General features: G+C 44.3%; 1 protein-coding gene across 3 annotated transcripts in view; it reads left to right on the forward strand.

The window, feature by feature from the left end:
- Positions 1 to 15,006, forward strand: part of LOC121858261 — an 86,777-nt gene that overhangs the window by 53,403 nt on the left and 18,368 nt on the right. For all 3 annotated transcript variants that reach the window (XM_042354567.1, XM_042354566.1, XM_042354568.1), the window contains one exon: positions 7,972 to 8,208. In XM_042354567.1, coding sequence (XP_042210501.1) covers positions 7,972 to 8,208 — 237 coding nt within the window. The remainder of the gene's footprint in view (positions 1 to 7,971; positions 8,209 to 15,006) is intronic.

Raw genomic sequence — 15,006 nt, forward strand, 5'->3', positions numbered from 1 at the left:
ATCACCTGTTAGTATCCTTGTTTAGTTCGCATATTTTGATGGAAATTGTCACGTGTATGTAAGTTTTCACACACACACACACACATTACCTTGCTCTTGTTGATTCACATACTTTCTCGTTTTATTTGTTGCATTTTTTCCCACAAGTGACCAAGGTACTGTTCATTCACGTACACACACACACACACGCCACCACCACCACACACCACAACCACCACACACGCTACCACACACACGCCACACACACACACACACACAAAATAACATAAGAAAATAAGGAGTCTGCAATAGGCCGGTTGGCCTGTGCATGGCAGCTCCTGTCGAGAGTTACTACCACTCTCTATCATCCATGACTCTATGTAGCCTCCTTTTAAAACTCTCCAGCGTTCCAGCACTTACTACAAAGTTGCTAAGCTTGTTCCACTCGTTCACCACCCTATTTGTGATCCAGTTCCTTCCTATCTCCCTCCTAAACTTATCCAACTTAAATCCTTTGCTTCGAGTCCTATCCTGCTCGGATATTATAAGAACTTTATCTATATCCCCTTTATTGATTACTTTCACCCACTTAAATACTTATATCATATCTCCCCGCACTCTTCGTCGTTCTAGGGAATGCAAGTTAAGTTTCTTTAACCTATCCTGATATGGAAGGTTTTTAAGTCCTGGAATCATTTTCGTCATTCTTCGTTGCACCGACTCTAGTGAATTGATATCCATTCTATAATAGGGGCACCAGAACTGAACCGCATAATCGAGGTGCGGCCTGACTAGCGCAAGATATAGTTGCAATAAGACCTCTGCACTCTTATTACATACACACACACACACCCACACACACACCACCACACACACACCACCACACACACATACACCACACACATATACACCACACACATATACACACACACACACACACACACACACACACACACACACACACACCACCACCACCACTTAATTGTTGGTTCACAGACCAAGTGACCACACCCTCGTGGTGATTTATACGCACTCGTGTTGCCACAACCAATTTGCAGAATAAACTAACTCCATTGTCTGTCCCACGTCGACACAAAGTTACGGACGAGCTCACATGAACTTGGAAGGATTCATAGTGATAGATCTATTTTTATAACACTACCAGATCCCCCACTAGATATTTAGACACTAGGTATCCCATAGTCTCCCTTCATGGGCGTACAATGTTATCACCAGCTGCGCCTCGTCCCGTAGGTTGCAGGAGTACCAAATTACTACTCCTTTACGCCACACCATACTACTTTTCCTCCTGTAGATCATAATGAGTACCTGAGACGTCCCCAGGATCCTTTACCATGACCACATAGCATACCTGAAGACAACAGACCCTCACTCCCCTTCCCTCCCCCCTTCTTCAGCATCTAAGGAAACAGTATCCTTGTGTCTTGCTTAGTCATCCCGATGTCTTTGTTGGAAGTCTTAATAGTAAAAAACACGTTACCTGTCTGTCTCTATGTATTATTCCTGTTATTGATGTTTAAACTATATAGTGATCATCATATTTCATAAACTGTATGTAAATAAGAATAGTAACAATGAGGATAATAATAAGGAAGTTTTATTTATAGTAGAACGTAAAAATTTATGATTTTGTAAGCAGTGGTTTTCGTAATTGTTTGGTTTCGTTCCATTTCTCCTTTAATTTTTAGTTATTTGAAAATCACGTACATATGTGGCAGGTAGAAGTAAGTACAATAAACGGACGCCGAGTCACGTACACAGTTTCCAAAGTGTAGACCTCACCCCAACACAGTGCTATAGTCCGTAGTACACTGTAGTGGCTTTTCATTAATATACAAAACTAATTAACTCTGCCTAGTGTAGTGTACTGTAGTGGTGGTCAGAGGTACGGGCGATGGTATGGACGGTAGACCTATTATGACTTACGATGACAGTATACGGTTAATTTTACGTATATTCAACTTATAATCTTGACTACAGTGCATACTAAAAACTCTGGTGTTGAATGTCTGAATGTAAATGATTGCGCAGTTGATATTGAAATGTTGAGTTGGAATCGGTTATTGAAATCTGTTGCAGTACCAGTGATGCATGAGATGTCTGAAGAAAAATCCGATGCGCTACTTTTTTTTTTAATGTCCAACGTCTTTTATTTTTGTATCAAGAACGGCGAGTCACTGCGATAGGAACGACAGTATAATGTGTGCAATATGAGTACGGTAGCTGGCAGGTGTGTGCGTGCGTACAAAGCGTTCCAGTGAATGCCTATGTGTGTCGGCTCGGACCAGCGTCGCCCTAACGCACGTCCCACACTCACTCATGCTGCCCTTTACGTTTCTGCTTTTTACTTGACATTTACCCTGGACTGAGAGGAGGGGGGAATGGACCACCAGAGAATGGGCTTAGCTAGTAATTAAGAGACGAATTTGATACCTACTCTGTCTCTCTTCGTGAGATGATTGTCTTACCAGGCAGGAATTTTCTGCTCTGTGGATGACGCCATAGTTGTGTTCATATGGTCAGCTGTTCTTGTGGATGACGCCATGCATGTGTTTGCATTTTCAGCTGTTTTTATAGTTGTCGGTATGCCTGTGTTTGCATGATCAGCTGTTTTTGTAGCTGTCGGTATGCCTGTGTTTACATGATCAACTGTTTTTGTAGATGTCAGCATGCCGGTGTTTACATGACCAGCTGTTTTTGTAGATGTCGGCATGGCAGTGTTTATAGAATCAGCTGTCTTCATGGGTGACAGCAGACGTAGTGTTTACTGTTCCGGCAACTTTCTTCATAACCGCATCGTTCAGGGGGGGAAAGAATCTCTCCAGTAATCACTTAAAACTGCTTACATCTCTGCTTTCTTGCTTCAGGTAAATTTTCACCACATCCTCTGCTTGTGCGTCAGTAGAGAGATTCTTGTGTGTGTGTTCTAACCTCTCTTTTATTCCTCTCTTCCGTAATACATTTCCTATTTTGTTTTTCAGTTCCTTTAGCATCTTTTTCTTCCTTCGTGTGTTCCTACAACTCCTCCTTTTTCCACTTCCTTTCCAAAGCCATGGTCCCCCCCCCACCCCCACATACACACATCTGGAGGCGTGGCGGTGGCCCCCTGGAGCGTTAGTGGCCAGAAATCCACTCTCTGGCCACTGTAATTTTGTGGGCTACTTCCCCACACTTACTCCCTCACTTCCTCCACTCTGCTGACACACTGACACTCCCCTGACTGTCTCTTGCCTTGCCTGCATGACACACTTGTTGCCTCCCCCCCTCCCCCCATTACCCTCCTCCTGCTACTGTCACCACCGTCACGCTGATGTGTCACTCTGCTACTCTCGCCATCACCACGCTTGTCACGCTGTCAAACCCATCATGTTTTTGACACCGTAAATGTTGTCACTTAGGTACTACTTACTGCCACCATTTCCTGTTTTCTCCCCTCCATCATTATTCTTAACTCATCCTTATCTTCATTATATATTTTTCCTCTGTCTCTTATAATTATCTTTAGTCTCCCCTTGTCTCCATACTCTGACCGCCCTCTTCAGTGACTGACTCCAACTGACCCGCCAAGATGACTCACGCAAAAGCTGCTGTCTCCTCCACACATGCACAGTGACTCATTCATTCATAATTACTCACGCCCGTTCACATCTTCCCGGGGGCATCAGTGACTGGCCCTTCCATCGTCCTGCCGCCAATACACCACCAAGCTGGATCCAGAACACCGAAAAAATCATGTGGCTTTTTAACTCTCTGATTAATGCAGTCTCAGGGCAATTGTGATGCCATCCTCACCACTATGTTTATGCTGTAGTTGAGGTAATTAGACGTTACATACATACCTAGTTAGGAGGAAATTAAACTTGATAATTTGGGGAGTGTAAGGCAAGGTGATTAAAATCGTAATTACTTGTTTTTTTTTGGGGGGGGGAGATTATTTGGTGATTTTTAAAACTGTGGGTGTGAGTAATTTATGCATGATCCAAATTTGGGGAGTAAAAAAGTGGGTTTATTTATTCCAAGGTTATAAAGACTGGATTATATCCCGAGACCTGATACGGTGGAGGAAAACAAAAGAAATAAAAACCAATTGTGTTTTGTGGTGTGTGTGTGTGTGTGTGTGTGTGTGTGTGTGTGTGTGTGTGTGTGTGTGTGTGTGTGTGTGTGCAAGGTGAGCTGTCCAGGATGGTCGCCGGGGCCCCGTTGCACAGCCAGGATCATCCCTAACACGTCCGGCTTCCCCTTCTCATCCTTCCCTCCCTCCCCCCTTCCTTCCTCCCTACTCTCCTTTCTCTCTTCCCTTCTCATCCTTCCCTCCCTCCTTCCTTCCTCTCTACTCACCATCCTCTCTCCCTCTCCCTTCTTCCTCCTCTTTTCCTTTCTCCCATCCGCTTTCCTCCTCCTCCCTCCCCCATCCACTTTTCCTTGTGTTTCTTCCTTCCTCTTTCACCTCACCACTGGGCATGGGTACACACACACACACACACACACACGACGGGAAAACTTGGTAATATTTAAACATAATAAACAATAATATACACAAACATACCTTCAATAGACGTAAATAAAACACCGCCATCTTGATTCTCTCTCACACCTGCACCACCACCTTCACTACTTCTTTAAGGTAGATTTTAATTAATTCCTTTATCAACGTTCCTTAATCTGGGTTTTAATACCGCCATAACACAACCGGTTCCTGTTTGTGGGGGGGGGGTCAGTGTACGGATTCTCAACCATTGATAAAGAACCCTCCTCCCTAATTATTTAAGACAATAGACCTCAAACTATGATAGAACTTCCATCTATTTGGCCGCCATGTATGTTTAGAACCTTCTGTGAGCCAGTTATAGAAGGGTTGGTTGGCACACGCCCAGTTACAGGATTGAGTTAACAGTCTTTTAGTGGCCGACCTCTGATCACCGCTATGACATTCTCGTTATTTACATATCTGGGCCGCCAAGAGCTGTGTGGTAGAGAAATAACACCTCTAGTACTCGTGGGTTTAGAGAACATTATCCCTTGAGTCGAGTATTACCTCCGAGCTACAGGGGATGAACGACCTTAAGTACTACATCCATAAGGTCAACCAATGACAACTCGTTCATGTACTCTGAAAGTCACACGACATCCGCCCCTGAAGACTCCCTTAAGGCGTATTGTTACTCCTTCAGTCACACAGGATATTAGATACTGTGTATGGAGGCAGTAAGACTCATAATGGGTTGAGATCCAGGAGGTACACAATGGTTTGCGTATATAAGCCTTATGCTAAGTGGACATTCGGGGTATATTGCAGTGTTTTAACATTCCAGGCGATGGCTAGTCCTGTGTTGACTCTTATTTAAGGGAAACAGAAAGGTTAATTTATTTTGGTGAATACTGTACTAGTGTGTGTGTGTGTTGTCATGATTCTTATGGAGGGAGGATATAGAGATGTGATTTGGTTATACGGTGTTGTGTTGTTGATGTGTTGTGCTGTGTTGTGTTTTGATCCTTAAGTATGGCGGCCACAGGAGCTATACCCAACACTCTTGGGTACCTCAGTAGTGGGTGTTGTATAATAATATTTCTGCAAGTAGTACCGACGGGTCATACTCGCTCGGCAGGAGGTGAGTGTGGGAGAGACAACAGTTACTGGTATACCTGCGGGGCTGACCAGGTGGACCTGTTATCGAGCACTGGTATTGACTAGGGCCCCATGATAGCCCTGTATAGGTGTAGTCCAGGTGAGTCATGGAGGCAGGTGTAGGTAGGTGTTGCTCTTCAGGTGTTCCCAGCTACTTGCAGACTCACCCTGGGTCAAAATTTCGCAATACAGTTTCTTAATTTTTCTCGGTAGGTTTTCGTAAGAGGATGTGGTCATGTTTTTTACAAGATCAAGCTCATCAAGTGACTTTGTGATCTATTGTTAGATAGATAGGTAGATAGATTGTTTTTTATCTATTTTATATTGGTTATTATATATTTACAAATAGTCATCCAATCGTCATATATTTCCTCCTTAACAAATTGAATGGGAAGTCAATAGCCAATTAGAGGAGAATGCAACCAGCTCTCCTGACCAATAGCGAGTTAGCAGAGAGGGAGAGGGGTGGGACTACTACCCAATTGCGGTTTCGCCTCCAGCTCTGGTATATGAATTAGCGCTGTTAATCAGGTGTAGGAGGGGGGGGTGGGGGTTAGTCACGCCGGCGATGACACCTCTGGGTATAGAGAGCTACTGAGGGTGAATTACCTGTTGTTAAGATGAAGTGATATAGGTAAGCAGGGAGTTAGTGGTGGTGTATTAAGAAAGACCCGGACACACCTCTCTCTCTCTCTCTCTCTCTCTCTCTCTCTCTCTCTCTCTTACAGGAAGGTGCTGGTAGATTGTCATTGCCTGGCTTTTCCTTAGCCTGGAGTACAATTTATGTGTATGTTACCCAAGGCGTCGCTGTTAGGGATGGGGCAGTTGTGTGTGTGTTACCTGAGGCGTCGCTGCTAGGGGTGGGGCAGGTGTGGGAACCTTGATGAGGTTGTTGCTCAGGGCCAGGTGTGTAGAAGACAGTGTTCCCAAAGGTGTGGTGAACAGGTAGCTCATCCTCTCACAGTGTATGGACAGGTGTGGCGCATGGCTTATATTGTTCGAGACGGGTGTTGGCAGTAGTTAGGGTTTATTGGACAGGTGTTGGCAGTAGTTAGGGTTTATTGGACAGGTGTTGGCAGTAGTTAGGGTTTATTGGACAGGTGTTGGCAGTAGTTAGGGTTTATTGGACAGGTGTTGGCAGTAGTTAGGGTTTATTGGACAGGTGTTGGCAGTAGTTAGGGTTTATTGGACAGGTGTTGGCAGTAGTTAGGGTTTATTGGACAGGTGTTGGCAGTAGTTAGGGTTTATTGGATAGGTGTTGTCAATGTTTATGATGTGTGGGACAGGTGTAGCTTATGGTTAGAGTGCGTGGACAGATGCATACGATGATTAAGGCACAGGTGACAGGTGTTAGAGAGTTTAGGGTCAATAACACAGGTGTGGGCGACAGGTAGAGTGAATGAACAAGTGGCGCAACTCTCTGAATGATATTATTCAAAACAGTCAGTAGAGAGGAACAGAGGGGAGGGAGAGTGATCGTACTCCGTAACTCTTGTCCTCAATAACTTATCTTAAACAAAAAATAAACCTTAGCGACTAATTATCAACCCGGAATATTATATACAACTTAGGATTGGGTATTGTAGTGTTACTTCTTTAAGTATATTTATGACGCTTGACGGACTATGACAAAAGCAAAAAAAAATTGTCTCACCTTTGGTACAGGAAAACAATGTGGACAGGTGTCGAGATGTTTGTCGCGTGTCGTATTTTTGTCGTCAAGTCTAGTATTCACAATCTTTACCTGCTTTCTTGTTTACTGGAGTCTATTTTTATTTATTTTATATATGCTTGACCTCTGGCTGAGACCATGAACACGAAGATTGTTGCCTGAAGATGCGGGTCCCTTCTGGCAGCCCCATGGCGTACTAGTCCCCACCCACGATGCACTCACCCTCGTCAGCCGCTGGGGGTACACCTTATCTATTAATAAAACCTAAGGATTGACTGAGGGTTGAAGGACGGCTGTACAGTATTGTGTGTTGGGAAGTCGCTTTTCTCAGGAGTGTTCACTGTGAGGGTAGAGGTGTGGCCACGGGAGGGCGCCTGCAGCAGTACCTGTCTTGATTACTGTGACCATTTACGAACTCGTTTTTACGCTGACTTAATAGCATATACACTGTCTGCGAGTGAAATGTGGGTTGTATTTGTGTAGTTTCAATAAATACAATCTTGAATAATTCCAGCGTTTTCATTATTATGGTAAACGTTTTATTGAGAAGTAGAATCGAAGGAAATTTCTTTTATTTTTACCTTTAATAAACAAAACATAAGTACTGTGTTTGTGTAAAAAACATCTTGTTTATGTCATCCATAATAATTGTTTTCTTTCTTCACTCCTGCAGAAGATGAAGGGGCTAATGAGGAAGCGGTCAACGACGGCGGCGCGACTTCAGCGAGCCTTCAGTGCCAAAGGACTGCGCGGACCTAGCGTCGACCACCAGCACAACAACAACAAAGACAGCACCAACAACAACAACAGCAACAATGGCGGCACCAGCGGCGGGTTGCCCCCTAACAGGACGAGAGAGGGACGCCCCAAGAGGCAGTTCATCATGGAGACGCCCGTCACCTTCACCACCGTGAGTCCTCCCCCTTCATCTTTTTGTCTTGATGTTCATGTCATAATGCTCCTCCCTTGATCCTTCTGTCATAATGCTCTTCCCTTGATCCACCTGTCATAATGCTCCTTCCTTGATCCTTTTGTGTCATAATGCTCCTCCCTTGATCCTCTACTGTCATAATGCTCCCTGCGTGATCCATTTACCCTGTCAATGCTCCTTCCTTGATTTTGTTTCATGTGTTCCTCTCTTAACTACGTCTTATGGTCATTGGGTTAGTATCCTAATGACCCTTAACATATAATAACTCACCAAAGATCACAATCCGTCCACCACAACACACAGGGGGGAGACAAGGAAGTGAAAAAGAAAGAAAAGATTGTGGTTGTAGATAAAATGTTCCCAGTATTAGCCGAAGCACTTGTCTAGGAATACGACCTGTTTTGGTTCTCATAATTTAAGTGTGGAAGGTTGACTGTAAAGTGTTAAGTCTTTCCTGTTACCCTTGATGATTTGATTGTGTGTTTAAGTGTTGGAAGGAATTAAGGGGAGTCTGCCACACACACACACACTACAAAACCATACCATATCAGCTTTGACTCGACGAACTGGCTCCTTGAGATCCCATAATAGATTCTTTTCTTTATAACGAAGAATTAACACCAACTTTTGTCTTATAAAGTGATGTAACTGCTGTAGGTACAAGTGAGGCTTTTTTTATTATTTTTTTTATTTTTGTCAAAGTTAACAATACACCTTTTTTTAAGCAGCCATTGTTCGAATCTGATTGTTGATGATTCAGATCTGACCTTCCTGTGTGGGTGGGTGTGTGTAACAGGGACATAGCTGTTGTGGAGTTCAATAATATTCTTAGATTATTCCTTCTCTTTTTAACCCGGCCAGAGCACATTATTGGTTGTTTTGTTTGTCTTTTCCTCTTTGTTTTGTGTATTTCCTCATTCTGGTTTTATTCTTTGTCTTCTACTCATTCTCTACCGCTGTTCATTCGCCTTTGGCTCAGTCATGTTAGTCGTGTATACTAAATCATTCTACTCGATGCTGATGAACGGATGCGACTCATTATCTTGTATGCGAGTTTCATGCTGACAGTTATTGATATAATGAGACCTTCAGATTAATACCGTAATACATGCATGGTTGTAATTCCCGCCTTCAGTGTGTTTGTTTATCAGGTGTGGTGGGGGGCAACACGTCATGGTTCTAGCACCTCCCCGGGATGCTGCCTCTCATCATACACCTGTCCATTGTGTATTGTTGCCTCTCTCGCTGCCCCTCTTACCTGTTGGTGTCTCACGAGTTGTTTTGATGATAGAGAGACGTGTGGATTATCTTCGTTTAAGCGTAAAATGATACGAACTACAGGTAGCGAACTGGCCATTGAAATGTTTGATCCTGAAAATTTTTGATCCAGAGAGATAATACAATAGTATATATTATTTTTACAGTATCATGTAGGGCTGGTGATCTGAATGTTTTGTAACAGTTGTTGATAGTTGCCCCTCAGCTTTGAAGCAGTTGGCAGGTATACTAGAGACGGGAGACCAGCAGGTGAGAGGAGGTGTGTATCTGGCCTTAGGTGGAGGTGAAGGTGAAGCACTTCGTTACTACCTGTCACACCTGTGATGAGGGAGAGTTGTTTGGAATGAGATGTAACTTGTAGATAACTTGCTGGTCGTGTACCCGGTAGAGGTAGCGGTGAAGAAAAAGAGAGGAAACATGGCCTTCTGCAGACATTCATCTGGAGGAGTGAGGAAACCCCGTTATCATCCTGAGGAGAGCACGACACCTGCCCCTGGGGGTTGGCGTCCTCCTGGGGGCGTCCTACACCTTCCCGGGGCTGCGGATGCTCTGCTAGGTCCCCCATGGGAGCTCTCACACTCCCCATCATAATTCCACCTAGCAGGTCCCGGTTAACCTGCCGTAAAGGTCAACCAAGGAGCCGTGACCTAAGCTTCGCCTGGAAATGTAGTCATAGCGCAGCTGGAGTCCCTTACGATGTTGGTACATAAATTTGCTGTGTGGCTGTTGTGGTGTTGTGTTGTGCTGTGTGGCTGTTGTGGTGTTGTGTTGTGCCGTGTGGCTGCCGAGGTGTTGTTCTGTATGGGTGGATGACCGATCCTCCTCATAGATATTTAGGATCCATCACGTTACCATACTTGGATATTGCCGCGACACCTTCCCGCTGACGTAACAGTACCTTGACGGAGGGATGACGGGACCAGCTTGATGGTAACGAAGTGTGACGGCACGTAATTTGGGGTGTAACGTGTGTATCAAGTATGTCTGTGTACCAGCTGAAGCGTTGAGTGTTATGTGTTCCAGGTGTAAGTGTTTGTACCAGGTGTAATATGCTGTCGTATATAATCATGTATATCAACGTTCCTCATATGTGTAGCTATTCAAGGTGTAGTGAAATCGAAGGGGAGAGGGCGTGGGTGTTACCATGGTTGTCACTCATAGTGCCATCCCCCCTCCCCCTTCACCTGTACTTACTATATAACCGTGAAATACCTACCACATGACCAGCGAATTTGTACACGTGCTTGCCCTTCGAGAGAGAGAGAGAAACTTTAAACAGTATAAACTTATCATCTGTTGATTCATATCTAACTAGACTGACTGACTTTATAATTACATTTAACTGTTATCTGATCCACGTCGCCTGGGAAGTGCAGTAGTTACCGTAAGGGGTTGGGTTAGGTTAAGTAAGATTGGTTGATGAATAATATGAGCGAGATAAAATGCGATGTGCGAGGAATAAATCAAAGTGTTTCATAAGTAACCCTTGATGACGTGATCCTTAAGTGTATTGAGAAGTATTAAGCTTAAGTGTAATGGGAAGTATTAAGCTTTAGTGTAATGAGAAGTTTTAAGCTCAAGTGTAATGGGAAGTATTAAGCTTTAGTGTAATGAGAAGTTTTAAGCTCAAGTGTAATGGGAAGTATTAAGCTTAAGTGTAATGAGAAGTATTAAGCTTTAGTGTAATGAGAAGTATTAGTACGGTAAAAGTTTTGTGTGAGTGGGAGACGAAGGCGGAGGATATGACCAAGGCTGGGTGGTGTATTGTGGAGTGTTGCTCAACTGTACACTCAGCATCCGGCCAGGTAGAGGTGCTGCATCCGGCCACCCCCTCCCACTCCCTCCCTCCCTTTGACAATATCTTATTTTTTCCACCTACGCCAACCTGCCTCCCACACTCCTACAAATATAGCCAATTTGGGACTTGTTACGCCCTGATATAGCTGTTTGTCATCTCCATAATGGTCTTTGAACATTCGCTCGAGAGATCCATGCACCACCATCTGGGACCCCACACACCACCACCTGGGACCCCACACACCACCACCTGGGACCCCACACACCACCACCTGGGACCCCATACACCCCCACCTTCCAGCAACCATCTGTCACCTAACTGTCCTATTACTACCGGCCAACACAACCACCTACCAGGACCACGGACACAGACCACACACGGACCTCTCCCTCAGTACACGTTAATGAGGCTTAAGAATGGCGGCGTCCAGCAGGTTGATTACTGACCTCCACGAACACTTTCTCAACACCTGAGTCTTACTGATCTGACACGACTCTTTAACACTGGGGACGGACACACATTATGAGAGGGGTTCGTGTTTTGCGTAAGTTTGTGGGAGAATAACGAGTGTGTTTTGGAGGTAATGCGTGACAGGTATGGTTAGACTGGCAGTTCTACGCTACGAGTATTTTTATTAATAAATTGGCAGTTCTATGAGTTAAGTTGTTTATATGGTGAGACATGAATTACGAAGACAAATATACTTTGTCCATAAGTTAACGAGGGTTTGGTAACATTGACCCAGAAAAAAAACATAGGGACGTGTGGATTATTGAGCCTGGAAGTGTTAAGTATCTGATAAGCTCACCTTAACATTCCTCTGCTACCAAGGTTGTTTTTACTCTCACTGGATCCTTTAATTGTTGGAAGTGCCTGTGACCTCCAAGTACGATTCAAGAGTGACGGGAATTTCTAGTGAAACTCAAGCAACTCTTGAAGCTGGTTTGGACAACAGTTGTCATTATTAGTCTTTAACATTTCTTCGAAGAATCTTGTCTTACGCTAAGTGTTCATTATGGCGACGGATGTGAAGATTGAGTAAGGTTGTCATGGTAGCTGTGGCACCGGGTGAGTGTCCCCAATGTTCGCGATTTTGTGCGTTGTACGCCAAGGTCACCTCCATGACTTGCCAGCGTGACAAGCAGTCGGAACGTCAATGCAGGAGCTGACGGTGGCCTGAAAAAGGGTGTGCAGGAGGCCAGGAAGGGGGAGCCATAAGTTCTTGTTAATAATAATAATAATAACACGCGAGGCGGTGTATCGTAGTGTATAATCGGGCGAGCTAAGCACGTAGATTTTATTAGCTGCTCTGAAGACTGGGAGAGGGCGTGTTGAGCCCGTAGGCTTGTCACCTGCCGGCCGGGAGCTGGAGATGAAATATGCGAGTGTGATGGTCTCCAGGACCCGTGATTAAGATAATAACACACCGGGTACTTCACATCTTCAGGCGAGATATTTCCTTTGGGGGCGCCGCCTGGCTCACTACACAAATATAATCATGAGAACCAAGACGCCCCATAGTTGGCTGCCTTAAGTAACTTGGTCAGCTTTTATCAGGATTTACTGTAACATGGCGCGTACCCAGGGGATAAGAGGGGCCGACCCATCCCCCCTTAGGGATGGGGGGCTTTCCTGGAAGTTAGGCTAACTGTGAACTGTAGTGGAGGGTGCGGCTACACTCTCGCGGGCACAGACCCCACTTTAGACCAGGCCTCTGTGGGCACCGTCCTGACAAGATCTTGTTATTTGAAAAAAGTTCACCGTGGTAGTGTCCTGCCTCACGTGCTATCAGTCACTATACATCATCAAGAACAACGAGTGCGTCATCAGCGGGGGGTGGGGGTTATAAAGTGATCCTCCATTTTGAATTATTCCTGCATCCACCTCTGACTGTGACACACTGATACACAGAATCATAAGAACATAAGAATGGAGGAAACTGCAGCGGGCCTATTGGCCCATACTTGGCAGTCCCGTTTACACCCAACCCCTATTGCTCATATAAGCATCCAACCTATGTTTGAAGCTATTCAGCGTATTCGAGTTAATAATATTTGGTAACTTGTTCCATTCATCCACTACTCTGTTTCCAAACCAGTGTTTACCTATTTCGCGCCTAAATCTAAATTTGTCTAATTTAAAACCATTATTACGAGTTCGCTCCTGGTTGGATAGTTTGAGTACCTTTGTAATTTCCCCTTTGTTTAGCCCTGCCTTCCACTTATACACCTCTATCAGGTCGCCCCTCGCTCTACGTCTCTCGAGGGAGTGCAAATTAAGATGCTTTAACCTGTCTCTATACTCAAGGTTCCTAATGCCTGGGACATCTTGCAACATTAGATCATATTTGCCAGGGTACAATAATGACATACTGCGTTCACTCTTTTTTTGTGAGTTCTTAAAAAAAATAATAGAGGCTGAAGTTTTCTATCCTCTCACAGCGGTGTATAGTTGGCCTGGCAGCGCGCTGTTATAAGGTCACCTTCAGATTAACGTGTCCCCAGTTACATAGTGTTCATTAACTGTACCTGTAACATGTTTTCGTACTTTACACGTCACCTGCGACATGCCGTACAAACTCGTCCCCTGCATCATGGTATTCATTTGCTGTGCACGTCTCTTGCAACATAGTTTTCCCCTCCCGTACAATCACGTCACCTGCAACATGGTCTGATAGCGGTAGCAGGAGCCAGTGACCGCTAGGTACTAACTCTCGCACACTCACCTGGCCCCTGACAGGTATGGCCTAGAAGAACATGTCCCCACAGGCCCTCAGAAAGAGCCGCCCATCTGATACCAAAGACTCGGGATTCACCAAAGTTGACACTCGGTTTCCCCGACAGGAGATGTGAGAACGCATCTGAATGACTCGCTTATGCTACACCAAGAAGTAGACTGTCAAAATGGCGTCGAAATGTCACCGGGACTGTATTGTAACTATGTTACTGGATCCTCTTATCTCCAATTAGAAAATAGACTGGTGTGTAGAACCCTTGAGAATGTGAACCGAGGTCTTGTTGTTGTCAGTCTGCCGCGAAGAATTTTTTTTAGCATAGTAAAACTGAAGAGGCTTATCGTTCCTTATATTGTGAAGGGATGTAAGACGTTGTAGAGGCGTACCTGAAGGAGACGCTGGATAGTGTGGACACGGTAACACTCGCCCCACATTCATAAATGGATTCGTAACTTCTTTTAAAAACATCTCTTGGCAGTAAAAGAGTTGAATGGGTAGGGAATATATTTGGACTTTATATATATATATATATATATATATATATATATATATATATATATATATATATATATATATATATATATATATATATATATATATATATATATATCAAGTATTTTATGAAATTTCTGCTAGCTTGTCAAATTCACTGTCAAGTGTAACACTCTTGTTCAGACGTAACAAACACTTGCCTTTGTCCAGCTGGTAATGCCGTGAGAGCGTAAGCGGTAAAATGTGTGGGGTTAGTAAAAGTACAATCATGGGAATTGTATGCGTAACGAGGTCGTTTAGCGCTCATTAAGCGGACACTCGGAGAAGTCCCGTCGTAATGTGATGACTTGCGCTACTTTCGGTTTTATACTGACAGACTAACAGACGGACGGACCTAATGAAGATTTATGTGTGGACAGTCGCTGTACAAGGAAAACGTTTGTCAATTGTCAAGCGTTTAACTCAAGCGAGACTG

The sequence above is a fragment of the Homarus americanus genome, unplaced genomic scaffold (genome assembly GCF_018991925.1).
Source record: "Homarus americanus isolate GMGI-L3 unplaced genomic scaffold, GMGI_Hamer_2.0 scaffold57980, whole genome shotgun sequence".
Lineage (NCBI taxonomy): Eukaryota > Metazoa > Arthropoda > Malacostraca > Decapoda > Nephropidae > Homarus > Homarus americanus.